This window comes from Accipiter gentilis, chromosome 26 (assembly GCF_929443795.1).
Source record: "Accipiter gentilis chromosome 26, bAccGen1.1, whole genome shotgun sequence".
Lineage (NCBI taxonomy): Eukaryota > Metazoa > Chordata > Aves > Accipitriformes > Accipitridae > Astur > Astur gentilis.
Genome location: NC_064905.1, coordinates 21,395,468 through 21,417,494, shown reverse-complemented (window position 1 = coordinate 21,417,494; position 22,027 = coordinate 21,395,468). Strand labels below are relative to the sequence as shown.

Sequence of the window (22,027 nt, the reverse complement as noted above, 5' to 3'; positions counted from 1 at the left end):
CAAGGCTGGAGCTTTCCCAGCTTGGCTGTGGTGGTACTGGTCCGTGCAGCACCTTGACTTGCCGGCCCTGCTGAGGATTGCGACACAAACGAGCATGATTTCAGCACACAGTGCAACATTGTGGGCAGCGTTTGAGTGCAGTGTTATGGCCACCAGAGACCCTTTAAATCTGTGCTTTGTTTCAAGCCTGGTAAAGCACAAACACGCAAACTCTTGGCTGTCTCGAGTTGGCTAGAAGAAGGAAGGATGCTCCAGCGGCCAATTCAAACAGGACAAAGAGACTATGTAAAATGACGGGTGCGTGGCGAGATGCGAGGTGGGGACTGCGGAGGTAAGCAGTTGGGTGCACCTCTGGCTGTGCATCCTGTGTGTTTTCAGAGAAGTTGCCAAGGCTCGGGCTAGCTTAGGGGGTGTTACTGGCAGCTGCTGCAGGGAATCCTGTCCCAGCCCCTGTGCTGGGTAGATATATTCAGATTGGCCAGAAAAATCTTTTTTTGCTGGTATGTTTTATTTCACTTGAGGAATGGTGTGAGTTCTACACAGAGAAAGTCTGTCCCTTGTATGATCTGCGTTTCTACCAGAAGCGTTTGTTGATACAAACCTACCCAAAAATGCTTTGTGGTGCAATTGGCTTTTTTCTTTTTTTAATGCCCCTTTCAGGGGCAGTGAGTAGGACCAGACTGCTTCTGATGGGGGCTGCACCATGTGCTTCTACAGCAGGTCTGTTTTAGAAACCCTTGCAGGTGTAACGGTGTTCTTCAGTGGAATGAGTTTGGTGAGACCAGTTTATCTCTAAATGCTTTTTCTGAACTAGTCTAGGTTATTTGGCAAGGACACTCTCTTACTGCAGGCAGCTGCATCACCATTAGAAAGTGTCTCCTGATGGGACTTTTCTGGCAGTTCACTCCAAAAGGGCTAGCGGGTGACCAGCCACCATCATTCAACAGCCAGCAGTTGGTGATGGTTCATTTTGGGGTTGCACACGCCATATATGGGCTAGATGTGCTTAATGATTTGCTTTGTCTGATAAATTAGTGAAATAAATAAACCTTGGAACTAGAATAGAAAATGAATGTTCCTCATTACGATGCCGAGCTTTTGATCTGTGTTGTCCTGCTCTGTCCCTGTTCTCCCCCTCCAACAAACAAACACCATGCTGTTTGTGCCCATGCTATGTGCCGGCCAAGTCCCTGTTAACAACCTCTTAATTTGGGGGGTCCCACATTAGTACAAATCACTGGAAAGAGCAAAAACTGCCATGTTGCCATTTTACTCAGATTAATATGCAAATCAGGAGGCAAATGCATCCAAGGAATGTAGGTCATAGTGGAAACGTGCAGAGCGGGAGGAGAAGGGACGAGCAGTGGGGAGTCAGGGGACTGTCAAAAGGCCGCCTCTACCTTCAGCTGGTGGTTGCAACTCCCATTGGGTCTGCTGGAGTTATTCAGTGACTATTCCACTGGACCTTGGTTTTGTGATGAAGCCGAAATCTCGTAAAGACTCCACTGCGGTGCAGGAGCGGCATTTCCCAGGGCTTTTGTAGAACAGGTGGTTTTCTGTGCAGCACTCACAAGGGGATGGAGACAGCCAAAAAATTTATTTGAGCCTGACCGCAAGCGCGCTGCCTCATGCTGCTCAAACAGCCGCATGCAGGAGGACAAAGTCTGTCCCTTTGTATAGAATCACGGCTTGAAGCTTGTTTGCTAACCTCTTCAGTGCAAGTTTCTGAGCTGATATTCCTCGGAACAAAATGTGCCGAGGAGTGGATGAAACAACTTATCTTTAGAAAGGTGGACTGAGCCAGGGTCAGACATACATTAGCTTTGCTGATCTCTGATGCTGCTAAACTAAAATCTGAGCCCGTTTTATTTGTGTAGGTGCTCCACTGAATGCACAGCATTCACAGGTTTTGGATGACGCTGCTTGTGCTGCCTACAGGTCTAAAAAAATTATCTTGATTTCACTTTGGAATATCAATACTAACTGTGTGCTTTAAAGAAGTGACCAGGGTGATTATCTCCATTTTACAGCAGGAGCACTGAGACGTGGCAAGTAGGCAGGCTAGTAACCAAGGCAAAATACAATCCCGAGCTCCTGAATCCTGGTCCTGTGCCTCATCTGCACCTTCCATCTCCAGCCTTCCGCAGCTGCCAGCCTTCCCCCACCACGTAAGCCATCTCCACAGGGCAGAAGCAGAGCCCAGGGGGCTAGGGTTTTTTGGTTTTATCCTTTCCTGCAATCAGCTTTGATGGTGGGGAAGGCAGCTCCTGGCTCTGGGCTGGGCCAGCGGCTCAAAAGGCTGCTTGCCCGGCCCGTGGAGCACGCTGCAGCACAGCCTCTGCCCTGGGCCAGCACGCTGACGGAAGCCGCAGTCCTCCTCTTGGCTCTGTCACTTGTGAAGACATCCTGGCTAAACTTGACAGGTCTCACTCATCCAGGTGAAACTCCTACTGTGTTCAGCTGGATTTGGGCTTGACATTGTGGTATTAAGGAGCATCTATCAAGCCAAGGGATTCATAAAACAGTCCCAGCCTTAGTCTCTGCCAGGAAAACGCTGCCGTGATTGTCCTACAGTGTCCCTTCCACAGTGTAAATGGCAACACGCGAAAGCAAAACACAGAAAGGCCGATAGACTGGTTTTACTTCAAACTAAAGGCAATATATATTTTTCTAAGATTACAGCAGTGCATTCTCAATACCTCTCAGTATTTGTTTGTTTGCACCTGAAGTCATATGGCACTGGGTATACTAATCACAGCCTAGCTAAATACTATCTTTTCCTTAATCTGCTCAACAAGGAGGAGGAATGAGCTGAGTCACTGCACAAACTTGTTGGCAGAGCCTGACCCACCCCACCCACAGCACCCGACCTTGTGAGCTCCCCACCTTTGTGTTGCAACCTTCCTGCCAAGCCTCGGAGCACCTCCCCGGGGAAGGCTGTAAGGAGGAGGGCTCTGTTGTTGCTGGGCATTTTTCTATCACACTAGCTCATCATTGTGATGCCTCCGAGGAATGAGTAGTGCTGAGTTTCCTTGATGATAGGTGCTGCAATGAAGTCTTATCTCAGCTGTGACTTCTTGCTTTTCCTTTGATGCAACAATACAGGAGCAATGAAACCTTCTCCCTACTTTCCTTATGGTGAAGTCATAACCATGCTTTACAGGTTGGTCAGTTGGGTTTTTTAAACAGAAAACACTCTATCCTTGAACCTTGCCTCCGACTCAAGTAGGCTTTACTCAGAATTAGCACTAAAAATTCAGCTATGTTATTTGAACAGGTATCAAGCATATAGCCATAACTAATGAACAAACTTCGCTATCAGGCTGAGTCAAACTGGAGAGCATTTCCAATTCACACAGAATCAGAACGCTTTTACCAGGCAGCGTCAGTCCTGCCAGTGCCTCAGATGCACACGCATGCTTCTGTAGTTTCAGTAAATACAGAAAAAAAGTGTTTAATGTCAGTAAATTTGGAAAGACTTCTTAAAACAGAGTGACAGACTTTTTTTTCCTGGAACTCTGCAAGCTGACACAGCGTAGCACAAATCAAGGTTTCAACTGACCACGCTGGTCAGTGGTCACACCAACAGCTATGGAGCAAATAGGATTTTATTTTTTTTTTTAAACCCTACTCCAGATATAGAAGTCATGAGGTGCTTGATCATTAACGTTTGCTTAACAATTTAATTAGTTCAATACGGAAGCAGACCGGTGCAGAATAATCCAGTCTCTTCCGAGAGCAGGTGGATCAGACCCCTCTGCAATCGCTGATTACCCTTACAACAAATGTCACCAGCTCCAGGGAGAAGGTAAAAGCGGGCAGTGCCTCCACCTTCAGCACAGTCCTGTACAGCATTCTTTGCCAAGCATTTGGGAGAAGCCAATTACAGCCAATTAGAAGTACTAAGCTTGATTCAAGGCTGAAAAAAACATTCCTGAAGTCACTGACTTGGAAAGAAAGGCAAAGCATGCAAACAAGTGTTTCAGTGCAGAAACCAAAACACCTGACGGGGCTGAAAAGCAGAGCAAGCATAGTATTGCCATCACCTTTGTCACCTCTGAATTACACAGGTTTTTTTAGTTACATTTTTAGAGAAAATGAGACAGTTTAGCAGACTGGCCCCAGCAGTCAGACAGTTTCTGTTCTTAGCTCTGCCTTTTCACATTAACTTTAACCCAATAGTAATTAAAAAAATAATAATCTCACTGCAAATCTATTACTTAACCTGCAGTTAGCATGCTTTTTGGAGCTATGTGTAGTTCTATATATAGAACAATTATGTTTATGATATAAAATAAGAGTTAGTTTTAAGTCAATGATTCATGCTGTTGAGATAAACATTGCTTTAAGAGGTCATGCAGACATTCTATCATGAAACACCTAACATAACATAAAGCCCAATTTTTAGAAATATTTATTGTAAATAGGTCAAAATCAAAGGCCAAGTTCTAAACAAAAAAGAATCAGACATATGAGCCTAGCTTTGTTTCCAGTTGTCTACTCAGAAAACTCTGCAGGATCCTATTCCCGGTTCTTCAGTTCAGTTTTTCACTATCAAATATCTACAACGTTTTTATTCAGATTAAGTGATTGAACTATAGACAAGTTCAAATGTTCACAGTATCATCAAGCCATGTGGTTAGTCCCACCTAGAAAGTCTTTCAGGAAGAGAAAGAAAGAAAGTCTTTCAGGAAGAGAAAGAAAAAATTTAAAATGCTAACCTAGCTTTCAAACTGAGGTAGACAGGTCATGGTGACTTGAGTGCTGAGGGTGGGGTTTTTATTTTTTTTAAAGTTGTTAATCTAATAAAATGCATTAGGCAAAAATTGAGATTGTTATGTTAGTATTTCTGATAGTGAGAAACTTTGTTTTGAAAAAGTACAATTTTTTTTTTTAAATAGAAATACTCCTCTTCTGTTACCAAAATAATCAGAAACATCATAGAAAACTATGCATCTTTCCTCTAATAATTTAAGCCTGCTATGTAACAAGCCATGTTAAAGTAGCCAGCTACCAGCTCGCTGTTCACAGTGTAGAATATGCAATTCTTTACCTTACTTGTGCTCTCCAGCCAAGGAACGCCGATCAAGAAGGCTGTACCTTAAGCATTTTAACCTGTCTACGCACATGGAGGTTGTTTTAGTTTTTCAACTGTTAAGTATAAAGTTTGCAGTCTCCACCGATACATCAGCACTACGGTACATACAGCGTTTATGACACTCCCTGGGCAGTTCCCTTTCCACAGGCGTCTGTGGGCTGGGTTTCAGCCAGTGGCCTTTGGAGCCAGACCCTATCGCTGATTTAGTTAAATATCCAAAAAAAGAGACACGGAGAGAAGAAATCCAAGCTGCTTCTGCGAGAGAAAAATCGAGACCCCAGTCACATTATTAAACAATTTCGATCCCAAGAAGGCTAGTGGCCAAAGAACAGCTCGGAAACAGGTCTGCGTTTCACAACGACCTCCTCTTCCTCCTCCTCCGTTACCTCGGAGAGGGAGGAATAGGAAGGGAAGCCCCCTCTAGTCTTTGGCTTCCTCCTCGGGCCCGTCGTGGCAGCCAGGAGCTTGTTTAAGGACGAGGGTTTCCTTAAACCTTTGGTGAGGTCGTAGAAAGCCATGTCATCGGATATGACCCCCAGGAAAGTGCTAGTGGAGCTCAAGATGGAAGCCGCAAGCTTTGTGGTCTTCTTGATGGGCACGGAGGGCTCTGCGTTGTGGGGAAGGCTGGGGTCCCCCAGCAAGCGCCTGACGGCGGAGGAAGCCCCTTCCTTTAGGTACTGGTGCGGCTTCTTCCCGCTGTAGTCCCTCAGGTCGGTCTTGGCGTGGTAGCTGTAGACCAGCATGGTGATGACCTTCTCCTGGCCGTGTATGGCGGCCAGGTGGAGGGCCGTGTAGCCGCCGTGCGACCTAGCGTCCACATTGACGCGGGTCCCCCCCTTCTCAGCCGCTCTGATGATGTTTGTCACCATGTCGCAGTTGCCGCTCTTGGCGGCCCAGTGCAGGGCGGTGAAGCCCGAGATGAAGTCCCTCCGGGCCGCCAAGCTGGCGTCGCCCAGCAGCAACCCGTGCAGCTGCTGGGTCCACTGCCCGCCGGCCGCCATCACCAACCACCGGTGCTCGGCCTCCTCCAAGGGCACCGCCGCCGTCTCCTCGCTGGCCCGATGGCTCTTGGGCCCCCGCCGCAGGCTGGGCGACCGGGACCCGGCCGCCGCCGCCTCCTCCTCCTCCTCCTCCGGCGGCAGCAGAGACGAGGGGGACCCCCGCTCCTCAGGCGGCCCCGGGGCGGCGGGGGGCGGCACGCAGCGCACCGGCAGCATGCAGGGCTTGGCGAGCGGCTCTCGCCGGGACCCCGCCGCGCCGGCGGGCAGGGGGACGACGCCGCCGCCACCACCGCCGCCCTGGAAGAGGTCCCGCAGCTCGGAGACGGCCCGAGGCCCCGGCAGCTCCTCGGTGGCGGGGGGCGCCGGCGAAAGCCGGCCTGAGGTAACGGGGAGGCCGCCATCGCCCCCCGGCGCCAGCGCGTCCCCCGGCGGCGGGGCGGCGCGCAGCTCCCGCCTCAGGACGACGAAGTTGGAGCCGTCGCGGTCCTTCACCACCGCCACGGCGTTCACCGCCGCCTTGAACCGTTCCCGCCGTTCCGCCCGCCCGGCCGCTTCCCCTCCGGCCTCCAGCAGCGGCCTGAAGGCGCTCACCAGCTCGGCGTGCCGCACCCGCCCGCCGCGCTCTCGCAGGAAGCCCAAGACGGCCGCCGGGCTGATGTCGAGCTCCGCCATCCCGCCGCCACAGGTGGTGGAACCGCCGCCTTCGCCTCCCCCGCGGCGGAGGGAGGGAGGGAGGGAGGGAGGGAGGGAGCCCGCCTGCCTGCCTGCCCGCCCTCGGGGGGGGCTCGCCGGCATCGGCAGGCAGCGAGGCACCTGCGAGCCTGTTCCCCGCGGCCGCTCCCCCGCTGAGGTGATCGGGCCGCCCCGCCCCACCCCGCCTCGCCCGCGCCGCCGCCTCCGTCTGAGGGAGCGGAGCGGGGCCGAGCCGGCGGCTGTCTCCTCCCGCGGGGCGGTGCTCCGGGGGAAGCCGCCCGGCCCCGCTCCCGGTCCCGGTCCCGGTCCCGGCCCCGGTCCCGGTCCCGGCCCCGGCCCCGGCCCACAGCCGGTGAGCGGCCGGGCCCCCGGGGTAGGCGGGAGGGAGCGCGGGCGACGGCCCGACCCGGTGCCGTTGTCGTTCGTCTGCGCTTAAATGTCTCCCTCAGGGAACTGAGGAGACGCGGGTCGGTAAGGTCAGCGGTGTGTCGGCTCCTCGGAGACTCCTCAGGCAGGGGCGAACGCTTGGTTGATTTACTCCACTTCCAACTCCCTAAAGCGGTTGTTTTTGTTCGTTTCGGTAGGAACTGAGCGCCTGCAGCTGTAGGTCTCTGCAAAGGCAGGGCTCCCTTCTCCGAGAAGCCTCTGGTGTTTTGCAGCACCTGCGATCCTTCTGGGTTAGAGCCGCGCGCCCCAAAATAAGTCGGAAGAAAGGTGGATGGGTCATTCTTTTGCAATACATTCAACTCGATGTGATGCTCTGTATAGCATCGTACCTATTCTCTATGTGCCTTTTATCTGTATTGCATCCGCAATGTACGTACGTGTACATGTGTATCCGTATAAACGATGAAATCTTTACAACATGCCTCAATCTATTCACATACACCTGGAGAAGAGAGCGCTCTTCTCATAAAGAGAGAAGCTGTCTGTGCTGCCATACCAATTACTTCTGCTTAAGCATTTAACGTTATTGCTCTCTATTCTACTGGGGGGGGGAAATCCCAGACAAATGCCTTTCCCCAGGTGAAGGAGTAGGACTGAAGACCTCCTGGAGGGATGATGTTCAGCCTGCAAACTTGTTTTCTCCTCCAGTGAGTGTTGCAATTAAGATCACGAAATTGATTCCTGAATGACTGAACGGTTTGTCTAGGAAAACAGCAAGGGAGGCTGAACACAGAACGAACAGTCAGTGTGGTATGAAGACAGATAAAAGTAACTGTCTGTACAAGGATGGCTCAGAAAATAGATTCGGTTTTGTTTTCACTGTCTTAAAACTTGAATAAAATGGAGAATCAGCCTATGCCAAAGTCTCCATTTTGAAGGCAGTTTGAGGTGCATTGATCCCCATGCAGTGCATGTCTCTCCCTTCTCGTTGATGCTGACCTCCCTTCTGCCTCTTCATACCTTTTGCTGGTGGTGGAAGAGCGTCTTCCCACTGATTGCTCAGAGTCTTCCTTTGGCAGTCTTTCCCCTTCTCTCTCTCCATCTTTGTGCAAATCTCTGAAAAGCTATTTTATCTCTTGCTAACAAGCTGGCGCTGAGCCAGTTCCTCAAAATCATTTTGCTGCTCTAACGTTCTTTCATATAATAGCGTGTAATCTTCGTGCTGCTTGTAGCAATTCAGTATTTCTACGTGAACCGCACACCTCTTGTTACTGCCTTTTTACATGGCATACACAGCAACCTTGCCCTCTGCTGAGGCAGCCACGTGTTCTACTGTTTTAGCAATGCTTTCTAGCTTATGGCATCACCACAGTTCTGCCTGGCTTGCTGTAGAGAGCTAATAATGAGCATGCATCCAAACATTAATTGCTATGCCTTGCTTTCACTGTTGATTTCTTTTCCTTACTAGAATCCATTGCAGGCATAAGAAAATCTCAGCAGTCTGTGATGTTTGCACTGCAAACTCTCAACTATACCCTAGGATTATTCATATCTGCAAAAGAGCGAGAGAAGGAGGGAAAATAATTCAGAAGAATAGGCTCTTTTAAAAAACCATTTTCTTATGTTACAAATGTTAAGGGAGAATTTGTTCCTACTGCTTGAATTGGTTCACACGTGGCAGGGTATGTCCTCAGGCTCACTGATACGCTGAGGGTCTTTCTGTGGGTGCTTGCAGAGAGGTGCCGTGCTCCGTCCCTTCCTGCACAGGCATCAGCCTTCTGCACCCGAGTATCCTCTGAGACCCGTGAGGGTGCCCTCGGATCCCACCCGTTTTATCCCTAGCACGGCACCTCTCCTGCAGAGGGATCTCCATGCACCAGGCCCCCTGGGAAATCTCACTGCTCAACACCCGAGGGGCAACCCTTGGGTCGCTGAGGTCCCACCACCTCTCTGGGGGCTTGCGTTGGGTCGGGGTCCCAAAGGAGGGGTGTTACTGAGACCATTCCCCACTGCAGGTCCTGGCATTCCTCGTGGCCACAGAGCAGAAGGGCACATCCCCAGGAGGTCATAGAAGAGGAGAGAGGATGTCTACAAGTGCGCCTCGTGCCATGCCAAGCGGGAACTTGTTGCTCTCATTTAACTGCCTGACGCAAGGAGCTCATTCCCCAGGTAATTTTCCAGTGATGCATCCAACCGCCTGTCCCACCTGTGCTCGCTTCAACCTTTGTGGGCAACCCGTGCCGTGTGGTTGTGCTCCTTTTCGCAGTCTGTCTGTCAGTGGGAGGTTCGTCCTATACTTTCTGTAATTAAGAAGGAAACAACACTTCTGGCTAATCCTTCGTACCATTTCCAGACCACGGCATGGGGCGCATCGTGTTTGCCAACCTTTCCCTTTATCTGTTGATGCCTTTTGGTTTCCCACCTTCCAGGCTAAGTGCCAGGTGCCAAGAGACTAGAACCCAGTGAGCTCCTCTTAGTTTACTGAGCGCTGGTCATATTCTGATCAGATTGTGCAGCGGAAATTAAGGTGTCTGAATGAATTTTATTAATATAGATACTAAAAGCCTGGAGCATTATGGGTGTTATGCTCATCAGTCATCTGAAATTTCCAGCCTTAAAAAGCATGAGAAGTTTTTGCCTCTTTTTCTGTGTCACCAAAAACCTACAAAGCAAGTATTTTTTGTGGGGCTATTTACAGAATACTGTGGGCTGCTTTGTAGGAGATTTCAAGCCAACTGTCTTGATATTTTTAATTTACTGGCTGGGACAAAAACAACGTACAGAAACCCATGATTAAATGAATTTACTACTACTTTTTTTAAACACAAATATTGCAGTTTGCTAGTTCTACATCATAGAGCTGGCCTCTATTAATAACTGTGTGACTGAGGAGAGTTACCTTTCCCGTGACCAGCTTTCCCAAACTATCGACATTACAGTGTAGTACAGTGCATAGAGAGCCTGGGGCCTTTTCCCAGCCCTTCAGGGGAGGAAAGTGAAGGTTATATGACTGTAATTATTCATACCACACAAACCCAGGAAATCAAGCAAATAACCTAGTCAGAGCAAAGAAGTTTCTACTGACACTTCAAAACTGAAGGAGATGGTATCCCAGGTCCTGCTCCTTCCTGCACGATATTCTCAGAGCCACAGGGAAAAGGAGGTGCCAGGTTGGAAGCAACAGAGGAAGAAAAAGGGAATATGGGGGATAGTCTCAGTCAGACAGGATGCTGCTGCTTTGCAGAAAGGTGAAGCTTAGGTGCTATTGACTACGGATGGGATTTGTACCTCAAGCAAGACTTATTTTCCTCCGAAATGAAATCAGGGCTCCCAGAATAAATAGGATGACAAAGCCCATGATTTTCCACTTTCCTTGTTGGTATTTTCATGTGAAACAAAGAGCATGCATTGTGAAGGAAAATAGCTCTTCCTTTGTTCCATGGAGAAATGCAGTAACCTTCCATAGATAAACAATTGAGCAAAAGTCTGTGAAGGGGCGGGGGGTTGGGGTGGAGGGGAGATTATTTGCAGATAAAAGGCATTTTCTCATAAATGAGCAAGATTCAGCTGTTACTCAAGGACCTCAGTAACCACTTTGGACGATGTTTCTCAACAGCAGCCATTCAAATGCAGTTTTCCATTTATCTCAGAGTTTGATTTATTAAAATTGCTTGTTCCACACGGATGATGCAAGGACCCATCCCAAACATCCTCTGGTTTTCAGATGGTGCCTGCGAACTTGGTGGGATTCTAGCAGGATAATGCAAACCTGGCATGAGATACAGTGTGGTAATACTACCTTTTAACATTAGAAGGCAGGGAAATTTGGAGTCTGTTTCCAGCCATCCCACTTACGTTCACCAGGACCACTCAGTGTGCATAGGGGAAATGGACCTACAGCTCCTATTGACTTTCAGCTTAGAAGGATAGCACTTCTGTCGAAAAGCCTTGTAAGTCCCATATATTGTCAGTATAACCAATGAAAGTTTAATAAGGTGCTTGGTGGTAGTGCTGCTAAAAGAGTAGCTATGAAACCATTTGGTTTCTAATAATCCCCAGGAGGACACATTGTGAGAAATGAATAGTTTCCAATAAGCTGATTCCTCCGGCCTGTGTTGAAAAACATGAAGGGGTTCTGTTTATCTGCACCACCTGGGTTTGAAGATCAAGGATCTTCTGAAGATGCAGCCACCTTCCAAAGGCCTTGGTCTTGCTGCTGTATTCCTGTGGCCGGTAGGACGATGGCTTGCTCACTGTAGCTGCATGTGAAGTAAATGGGGCTGTGATCACATTTATTTCTCTCCACTTTCATTGCCTGTACCTAGGATCACAACGTGAAGAAGTAAAACAACTCCTGCTATCTCCCCACCATCAGAACTCTGCTACTGCAATGCCACCATCCATGCAGCGAGGGGCATTTTCCTTCTTCTCTCCAGGACAGAGAGGTTCCAGGGACACATTCGTGCCTCTCCAGTCCTTTGTATTCTCTGCCCCAGCTCTTCACCTGCAGAAAATTTCACAGCTCATCCTGAATTCACTGTGGATTTAGCAGGTACAAATATTCCACAGAGTTTAAAAGCCTTGCAGGAGCATCCAGCACTGTAATGTACGTTTAATTCCTGAGCCATTAGGGATAATTTGCATAACAACCGATGCCTTGGCAGCTAAAGGAGCCACCAAATTAAATTCTCTTCTCTTGAAGCAGTTTTTATGCATCTGAAGCTTTTGGAATTAGCAGGGTTTCTCTTGAATTGGCATTAGAAATAGTGTTCTTTTTGAAATAACAAGGTGTTTAAAAATAACTGTGAGCTTTTACACAGTGTTCTCCTGTCACAGAGATCTGCCCCATGCTGATGGCAGTGCTGATGGACAAAGGCAGAGAAGACTCGGGCTGCAGAAGCTCTCAGCAGCACAGCTCAGAGAGCCAGGTGACAGCAGTGTTGTCCCTTGATGTGTTGCAATGTCTCAGAATTTCCTTTATGCCGTGAATCTTTGCATCTGACCTGCAGCTCACAGAAGCCAGTAGCTGTCTGAGAATCAGCGTTTGTGAGCCTTGGGTTGTTACATTCTGCACTTTATTGGCAGGTAAAAGAGCTCTTAATGAATCTAAATCAATCACTTCTCCCAAAGTACCTGGCATAATGGCATTTAAGGGTGTGTTAAGCAAGAATTTTATGTTGCCTTAAATCAGGACTCCCAAGCTTGCCTGTACAGAAAAAAAAAAAAAAAAGAAAAAAAAAAGGTAACTTTTAAACATTTTAATCCGTTTATTTTTGCTTCTTTCTGATCTGTAAAGAAGGCCTGGAAGGTTAACTCTGCTTCTATATCAACTATGCTACTTGCATCTGTACACTAGAAATACCAGATTTTAGCTTCCCTGGTTTTGCTGAAGGACCCAGGGAGAACTGCAGAACCTCTGGGAATCAGCGAAAGAAATAAGATGGCAAAGTGAGCGTCTGGTCTGCACGAACATCTCACTCGCAAGGGACAAATGAACAAAAGGTTCAGCAAGCTTATACCACCTCTGCGGGTGGAGAGGGACTCGGCTTCAGATGCCAAAGACCAGCAGGCCAGCTTTGGTATCCCTGGTAGCTCTAGCACAAGGCAGCATTAACAAAGAGCTGTGGCTGTGACAGGAAAAAGGTTGGGTTTTTTTTTGTCATTTTTTGTGACCCAAGAAAATAAATTAACAGATGGTGTTCAGCAATGGCCTTTTTAGAGAGATACAACATTTTTGCAACCTATCTTTAGTCAGAACTAATATATGGATTAGCAGAATTAATTGGGTTATAGCAGTCCACTCGGGAAGGACAAAAAAACAGCTCTTCTGACCTGCACTAGATTATCATATTTCAAAAAGCAGATCACTTGGATGACACCTTCTCAGAAAATGCCTTGAAATACCTTAAAGGGAGAACACAACCTTCTTTGTAATCTCTGATCCCTCTAAGCACTTGCATAAAATGCTATAAAATAACTCTTGCCCCCTCCCTTCAATTATGTACATCTAATTTTCATATCCTGTTCTATTTCTCCAACATAAGCACCCTTCCGGGATGAGTAGTGCTTCCCAGAGCTCCTGCAACGCAATGCGGGTGGATCCCAAGGAGTCTTGGGGTAGAATCAAAGATGTGGAGATGTAACATACGATCTTGCACGCCTGCTGTAACACAGCAACTCAGTGCCCACCAGCACAGTGTGGTCTCATTAATTTATATTGCCGTGGGAGCAAGAGACCTTTGTTAAGATCGCAAATAGCGGGTAAGGGAGAAGATAGAAGTTAATATGGCATGCAGCTCTTCGAGTAGCGTAATGAAACACAACTTCTGTTTTCATTTTGTTGCCGAGGTTTGGTTGTCTTTTAATACTTCAGTCCTGCTTTAGGGCACTCCGGGGACTGTGCTTTTGTGGGTGATGAATGAAAGGAACTGGGATATTGGGTATCTTTCCTTTTCTTTATCTTGCCGCAAAGTTGAAATTTGGCAAACCTTTTGAAAAATAACTGGAAACAGGGCCTAAGCACAGTTGCTCGCTCTTTCCTAGTAATTGGGGTGGGGCTTGGAGCTTTAGCTGTATCATAATTGGGTAGCGACTCTATTTATGGCCCTACTTTGTGCAGGATGCTGGAGCCCGTGCTGCAGGTGATCTAGGAGCACCTGAGTAGATCGGGAAGAGTCTGCTGGACACAGCCCCTCCAGGTAAGCTCTCCCCTGTCCATTCCCTGGGAGGTGGTTATATTGCGCAGCGAGATTAGCATTCCACATCTAGCATAATTTAGGGAAATTCAGGCCATGAACTGGTTCTTGAAGGACAATCCTCACCGGCAACAGCACCGAAGATGGGACAGCAGGTTCTGGCCCTGCCTGAGGAGAGGATCAGAGTATCAAGCCTCAGGCCATGCTCAAAGTTATCTTGATTCCTTAACTGCTCCCTATCGCTGGTGCTCCCACTGGGTGGAGAAGCAGCCCTGAGGATGGTATTTGAGGAGCAACTCAGCTGAGCAGATGTGTGTCCAACAGCAAGGAGAGACGGAGGGCCGAGTGTGTGTGTCCAAAGCTGCCGGGGGAATTTCTGCTGTGCCCTCAGGAATTGGGTGGTAACTGCTGCCCTTTTGCGCAGACAGTAGCTTTTCTGAGTCTTGTGTAGTGAGTTGCAAGAGGGCTTGCCCTTCTCGGGGGGGGGTTCAAAACGATCCTCAGCAGTCCTTTCCCCACATTGAGTCAGTGTCACGGGGGAGAAATATTTGATCTCTTCGCCCAAACTCAGCTCTCCAACGGGAAGTATATGTTGCTCCAAGAGAGAGGATGAGGAGAAAAGACGGGGACGCCGTGGCTGATAGAAAGGCTGGGGAAAGCCTAAGACAAAACCAGGGCAGCAGACAGCTTGGGGGTGTAGGTCTGGTCTAGAGAGAACATGTGGCTCTGGGAAGCTGTCCTGGATAGGTGCACTGCAGCAGAGGGCACCAGAAAGCAAGAGAAACTTTGCTCCGTGCGAACAGCTGGTAAAATACTGGTGTCTTTGTGGGTTAGCAAAGAGCGAGGGTGCTGGTGACGGGACTGGCTTTGTGCTTTGCGTGGGAAGGAGTGATGAAGAAGGACTTCGACGGTCCCCTGTTGCGTGTCTCAACTTTCGGTAAACGCGGGCAGCGTAACGGCTGCGAGCTCTCGGCACCCCCGGCTCAAACCCCCACGGCGGCTGCGACCGCGCTGTAACTCCCGTGGGTGACAGAGGCACCGCTGCCCTGCCGTGTCTGCCGACCTCCCAGAAACGGGGAACGCTACAGACGGGGAAACGGGTCTCCCCGTGGCTGCGCGCCCCCTCCGAATCCCGCAGAGGACCCCCGCCGCTTCTACGGGTCCCACGCAAACGCGAAGCTTTCCCGTGCCGAGGCTGATGCTGCGTGGCCGCCTCGCAGCCCTCTCCTGCCCGCGGAGCCCCGTGGGCTCATCCCCAAACCGCCCCCCTCCCCAAGACCCCCGTACCCCCTGCTCTCTGCCGCTGACCCCCCCACACACACTCGGGGGGGTGCGGGGACCACCCCGGCCCCCTCGCCCCCTCCCTCCGTTCCCTTTCCACGGCGGGGCCGGCCCTCCACCGCCGAGGGAAGGAGGGCTCCGGCTGCGTGGGGGCCGGTGCCCGTCCTCCCGGTCCGTCCGTCCGTCCGTCCCCCCCCCGCCCCGTTCCCTCGGTCGGGCGGTGCCTGTGGCGGGCGGAGGGGGAGTTTCCAGGAAGTGGCCATATTGGATCCATTCAGCCGCATCCACCCGCGGCGGGGAGAGCCGCGCTCCCGCCCACGGAGACGCGCCAGACCCGGCCATGGCCGCCACCGACCTGGAGCGATTCTCGGTGAGCGGAGGCGGGGATGGGGGGGGTCTGCTCCCGTACGCGCTTCTCCTCGCCTTAATAACTTGGGTTTTTTTTTTTCCTCCCTCGGCGGGTGGGGGAAATAATTTAAAAAAAAAATATATATGTATTTAAGCCAGCCGGTGGTGGGGTCAGGGCAGTCGCGGGGGGGGGGGGGGATGCGCCGGTCGCCGGCCCCGTGTGCGTGGCTGCTGCCTCCCCGCGTGTCCGCGGCCAGCGGGCTGCCCGGCGGCGGCAGAGCTGGGAGGAGGCTGCGCGGGGGTGTGTGTGCGTGGGGGGGGGGGGGGGTGTTGGGCTGCGAGGGGGTTTGGGGAGAGGGGCAGAGCCGGCGGGTCTCGGCGGGGAGGGTCCTTGCGGGAAGGTCCTGCCCGGCGGGCTGGGAGGCTGCGAGGCCTCGGTGCTTTTGGTCCGATGCTGAAACCGGTAACGAAAGCCTTTCGTGACATCCCCCCCCCCCCCCCGCGCCGTGGGTGTCCAGGATGCTCGCAAAGGGTATCCCGTATCCCTGTGTCTGCGGGGGTAAAGTGCCCCGCGAAGAGGGGCGGAAAGAAATGGGGTCAGACCCTCCGAAATAAGAATTGTTTGCGTACCAGTGGTATACAAACACTCCGCGAGAGTGAGTAACTTCACGGCGTGTGTATAATCCTGGGAGAGACACACAGCGATTCAAACGGGGGTAAAGCAAACCCTTGAGGCTAACTGGTCTCTGAGCCGATGTACGAAGAATGCCGTACAGCAAATATGGAGTGTGACCTGTGCACCGCCGCCTCTCTGCAGCTCACATGTTGTATAACTGCTATCGGAAGTCAATCTGGCTAAAATCTGTGTCGGCTTTAAACTATTCTTTGTCTACGGCTTGAATTTTTTGTTGCCGTTGGAAGGCTGCTCCGATTAAATAGCGCGGCGATGCGTCTTGTAGCCTTTCAGAGCTAAAACCCCTTTTACCACGTTAAATAGCATAGCTCTCAAAAGTCAAAAATGTCTGGTGTGATATTGCTAAATAAATGGGAACAGCAGTGGTGGTTGTCTGAATTATAGGCATGCCCTTGGAGCACAAACGCGTCCCTGCTACTGTTTTCTCTGTAAACTACTTTTTGCCAAGAATCTCAAACTCTGCTTCATTTCTTTGAATCCTGGCCCAAAAGTTTCCAGCTCAAGAATGAATTTGCAAGACTGTAACTTACTTAAAACTTGCATAAAGGAAAATTGATTGTGGCCTCTTATTTAGGAAAGCAAATGCTTCTAGACCCTGGGGAGAGGGGATTAAGGTAAAGCATCAGTGTCAGGGAATGGAAACACCGTAACTGTCTCACTGCAATTCTTTCTGCATTTGTATCGTATATAAATACTTTTAGTGTTAATTTGGTATGCCTGTGGGTGCCTGTGCAGGTTTTCATAGGTGTTAGGAGAACCTAAAATATTGCCTAGCCTGGGAGAAAATTACACTTATTCTTTGGTGTGGGTACTTGAACGCTTGGTGTACTTCCATCAATGCTCTTGTCACTTTTATTTAAAAAAAAAAAAAGAAAGGGAGGGGAATGTTCCTGAAGGTGCTTGGCTCTCATTTGGGCACCAAAGTGAAATGAATGGCTGGGCTCCAATGTGACTTTAGTGCCCAACTCCATTAGGAGAAAATCTGCTTGCTTTGTGCAGGGAGCTAAGGGTGAGTTTATAGGGATCTGCAGGCCCAGTAGATCTGGTGATTTGCTAATCTTTGCCTTTGGACGAGTTTGCCTTTCACCTGGTACTGCAGATCTGGCAGAAGCAGGTGGGAGAGCAACGTCTTGCTTCCATTTGATGTAGGGCAGAGGACTGTCCCAGCTGCTGTTTCCTTTATCCTCAGCACATCTCGGCTCTGATGCTGTTCCTCCAGCAGTATCATGAAAACCTCATGATTAAGGTGTTCCGAGTTGTTCTTTCTGTAGGGTTTACAGCTTCCTTGGTGCCGCTTTATATCACCATGCCTCAGTTTCCTGTGCATAAAGCCTGGGTGGGAATAGCTCATTACTGCCAAGAAGCGGTGATGATAAATTAATTTATTTTTTACCAGCTGTTTGTATCTGCAGTGGGAAGTAATGTTGAAAAAACCTCTGAAGGAGGTTTTTGATACACAATAGGTCATGCTATTCAGATTGGTGAAGCTATTTATAAGTGTCCAGCTGACACTGACATCCTGGAATGTAGTGACCCTTAGGTTCGGATAATGTGTTTTCAAAACTCCCCAGATGCATGCTTCCCTTATACAGTCCTCCAGAATGCCTCTGTCTCCAGCACAATAAAGTTCCCTTGAAGTGCTGCTGTTGGAAATGACCAACAAAAGCAAATGAAAGGAAGCTGGCCCATAGAAAGCTGCCTCTAAGGCAGCAGAATCACACCAGTGGTGCTCAAGACCGCCTTTGTTTTTGTGAATGTAGTGCTTGTGAGAGAGATTGGCTTCAGCCCCTGGAGACTGAAGTTTTCTGCTGATCTGCTGTGAGAATGTGGCTCACCACTGCCGTGCTCAAGGCTTGGTCTACAGGCATCACTTCTGGATGCCCGAGGCCAGTTGTCTTCATTACAGCTGCCACCAGAGTGGAAAGAAAGCTGATAAAGTTTGGTTCAATTATGAAATACTGTAGTTTGTCATCAAAGCTCAGAGCTTCTCCATTGCCTGTTCTGGCCAGTGCTGAGCTAGCACATGTGATGACTGTGTGCTGGAGCAGACACTGGCAGTATTAGCAAGGATGTTGGTATGTTGAGCGGGAAACAGCCCAACCACCACGTGCAAGCGGCAGCCAGCAAGTGCGTGAAATGCAGCAGGGAAATGCAGAAGCTCTGGAGGAAGCCAGAAAGTTGGAAGGAGAAGAAATGACAGAGAAGCAACTGGAGATGCGTAGGAGAATAAATGGGATGAGATGTGAGACCGAGCCTGTAAGACTGTTTTGCTTTTGAGAAGCTTTTTCAAACCCTCAAATCTGTGGCTTTCTCTCTTTTTTAAATAAAACCCATCCTGAAATGCTGTTGCTTAACAATCTGCATTAACCCCTTGTCTGACTTGGATGTGCAAAGGCAGTTGCTTGGGCTCTAAACCAAGCAGCTGCCCGCTCACAGGCACGTGCATGTGGGGAGGAGCAGGTATCCTCAACCTTAAAGTTGGGCTGAGATAAGAATTTAACATTATGCCATAACTTTTGAAAATGTCATGGCTGATTGCTTTATGTGCGTACTGTGACTATGTGCATGGACAAGGGATTTGTGAACATTGATGCCCAGCGAAGAGAGCACTAGATGCGTGCGTGTCGCTGTATGCGAGCTGTGGTTGTGGGGCTCCTGTCTACATGCAGACCTGAGAAGTTGCCTCTTCATGTTAGTGATTGATAGCTAGGCTTTTACTAGTAGCTTTACTATAAATTAATGCTACTTAGAAAATCTTGCCAGAACAAAACACCACTTTATACAGAGGAAAGCTGAACAACATCTTTCTCGCTGGAAATAGACAATGTCATTTTTTCTGTCGCAGCGAGCTGCTGAGCTGGGGGGGGGGGGGGGGGGGTGTCTGGCCAGTTTGGCAGCTTAGTGTGAGTGTTACCTGTGTACACACCACTGCCTTCTTGTGTCCTGCTCCCAACTCTGTGGGAGGAGAGGGACCTTTGAACAGTGCCTGTTCCTGCCATAACTGCCTGGGTTGTGATAAACTTCATGCGTTTCTGCTGCTACTGTTTTCTGTAAGCTCACGTTTTCTTTTATTGACTGCACAGGCTAAACCTGCTCCTCTGTGTGAAGGGGCCAGTGTTATACCTTAGTCCATGAAAGATGGGCATGAGGAGTGGGCTGAGAACAGCTCTGTGTACCATGGCTAGGGCAGAGCGGTTGCCGGAAGACTTATCGCTGCAGGTCCTAAGCATAACCTTACATTTTCTTTTATTCACACTCTCAAGGAAAACATTTCCATGGCTCAATTCCAGTGGAAACAGGGGTTTGTTTGGATTCGGCTATTCTTCCTGCCCTGTTTTTTTGCCCAGCCAGTGGCACCATTTGGAAGTTCCAGGGTTAAATTTCCTTGTCTGTTTTTGTCATTCAGTTATTTTACCTTTAGCCTGGAAAATCTCAAGTGATCCCCCATGCAGTGTGGAACAGAAGTGACAGATTTTTCTCCAAGCTGGTAACATGCACCAGGAAGTGAGCCCAGCGGGAGCAGCCCTTTCCCTCCCTGCCCTGGCCAGCTCTTCTGCCTGTAGCGTATGCTTTTTTGGGAAGGAGGGATAGGGAAAATGGTCTTCCATTGGAGGAGACAAATTGACGGTTGTCTCTCCGAGCCCCACAGTCTCTCCCAGGGAGAGCCTGTGCTCATACAGGAAGCCAGCTCTGACTATTTCAGCCACAGGACCAATTAGCTCAACCACAGTCCATTGCAGTTAAACACTTATTTTGGATATATGCACTGGGAACAAATGTTGCCCAGGAAAAGATTTTTTTGGGGTTTGGGGTTTTGGTTGGGTTTTTTTCCTTTTTTTTCCTTCCCCACTGTGGTGCTGTTGCTGTCAGTGAATCTGGAGCATCTCTTCCTCTTGCAGCAGAGATGCAACATGTTGTTCTGCGTGGGAGCTCCAGAGCTCCTCTTAACCGCTCGTAATCGCAGCGAGCGCTGAGGCAGTGGGTGGAAGGACGTGAGCTGGCAAATGCTGAAGCCATGTGTGCCCTCTGCATCGGCAAAACAAATGAAAGCCCGAAGAATAACTCTCTTTCAGGAGGCCGGCATGGTGTCAGGGCTCATCGTCAGTGCTGTGGTGGCAGCTGTCAGCCAGTCTCCAGCATTGCTGGAAGGCCAGAAGCTCCCTAAATATTATCTTCTGTAGCAGAATACCAGTGCTGTCGCCAGCTGCGGGGAGAGACACAGCCCTGTCTCCGAGTGCCCCCACTGTCCCCAGTCTGGTCATCCCAAGACACCACCGTGCAAACGAAGTGCTCTGGGGACTGGGCTGTCTTTCCATCTGCAGGAGCGACGATCACGCTTGTCTCCTTTCCTTCTCATGCTCCTTTGGCTCGGAGGTTGGGAGGGGAAGAAATGGCATGATGCTGAATTGGCTTTTCCTTGGTTGTGCAATTAAGAGGAGGAATTTGGGAGGCCATGGGACTAAGGGAGATGTGCAGGGCGTGGGCACGCTGTTTCTACCCCGCCTGTGTCGGGTAGGGGCACATTTTTGTGATTAACTTTGATTATTCAGAACATGTCCTGGGCACATTTCAGGCTGTGGATGGGAGAAGCTGCCCTGCTTGTTTCAGATTAGCTGCAACCCTTAGAAATAATGTTATCCTGTCCCATATTTGTGTTTTGATGAGGTGGGGCCCATGCAGTCATGCACAGCTTGCTTGTTTCTTCCCTTCTCCACATCTGTGTAGCTGCAGTGAGCTCTGGGTTTATACCTGAAGCTTTGCATTTGTATTGGGTATCGTAAAAGTGTCTGAAGAGTAAGAAAGCCCATCTCTGCTCCCAGAGCAGCTCAAGTGAGAAAAAAAATCCTGAAGGTGCTGCTTCTCCTCAGTCCTAGCCATGTGCTTTCCTTCCAGAGCCTCTTCTTTGGCATAAGCGGCCGTGCTGGCCTCTGACTTGTGACGTTTGGATGCAAAAGGTGGAGCCAGACAGGGACTCAGCGCCCTCTAACATGGGGTGACAGTGGAGATTTTCAGAGGGCTGGGGAAGAATGGTGTCACTGAGAACCACAGGCTTCTTGGATACATCCTTAGTCGCCGCTTTCAGCTTGTGGGCTGACCGGGGCCTGTGGGGTCAGGGTTGTGGAGACACCACTTTGTTTAGACGTTCAGATTCCTTTGTGAAGCCAAAAAGTGTCTGTCTCCCACACACATGAAATTCCAGAGCTGTCAGACAGCTAGAGAGAGGTTCCCATGGAGCACCCTGCCTCAGGGCTCTTGCCCTCTCTGGCTCGCACAGCCTCAAAACCAGCCTCAAAACCAGATTGTCGCAGGGAGCTGCGGAGCGAGAGAGCCTGGGCTGGATTTCCATCGAGGGACTTGGGGCTGCTCCTGGCCTCTGCTCGCCGCTGCATGAGGTGCTGTAATGAGTCTGTGCCACCGCTGCATTACGTGTGCAAGGAAACATGCGGGGAATGCATCCAGAGTTTTCCACAGGCAAGGAGCGTTTCGGCTGGTTCTTGCTGTAACAGAGAGGCAGGAGACATCCCTCAGCTTCTGCTCGGCTGAGTTCTTGTCTGCCTGCAAAGGACTGTACAGGCATGCCTTCAGCTGTGGGACGGTGTGAAGCACGTTCCCAGAGCTCGTGTTGTTCATGCTGGAAAATCGAACCTTCCCGCAGCAGCAGCCAGGGTTGCTCAGGTCGGTCACTGGGAGAGGAGACCGACCAAGCTGTGTTAAATAGCGTATATATTCCTGCAGGTGCCCGGCGTGTGTCGGGCAGCACTGCGATTGTGGGACAGCTTGGGTCAGAGGGGCATCGCTGGGTCTCTTGTCCAGACCCTGCTTACAGCAG

General features: G+C 50.0%; 2 protein-coding genes across 3 annotated transcripts in view; one reads left to right on the top strand and one right to left on the bottom strand.

Annotated features, from left to right (window-relative positions):
- Positions 1-2,886: 2,886 nt before the first annotated feature.
- SOWAHA (sosondowah ankyrin repeat domain family member A) lies at positions 2,887-6,832 on the bottom strand. The gene has a single exon (XM_049829366.1). The coding sequence runs from the start codon at positions 6,769-6,771 to the stop codon at positions 5,413-5,415; it is 1,359 nt and encodes a 452-aa protein (XP_049685323.1). The 5' UTR covers positions 6,772-6,832; the 3' UTR covers positions 2,887-5,412.
- Positions 6,833-15,405: 8,573 nt separating this feature from the next.
- SEPTIN8 (septin 8) overlaps positions 15,406-22,027 on the top strand; it is a 47,135-nt gene continuing 40,513 nt past the window's right edge. For both annotated transcript variants that reach the window (XR_007509663.1, XM_049829242.1), the window contains exon 1: positions 15,406-15,525. Coding sequence is in view for 1 of the 2 variants with exons in the window: in XM_049829242.1 (XP_049685199.1) it covers positions 15,496-15,525 (30 nt within the window). In the remaining variant the exon portion in view is untranslated. The remainder of the gene's footprint in view (positions 15,526-22,027) is intronic.

Coding starts and splice junctions, on each gene's coding strand:
- SOWAHA (XM_049829366.1), bottom strand. CDS start 6,771: ATGGCGGAGCTCGACATCAGCCCGGCGGCCGTCTTGGGCTTCCTGCGA.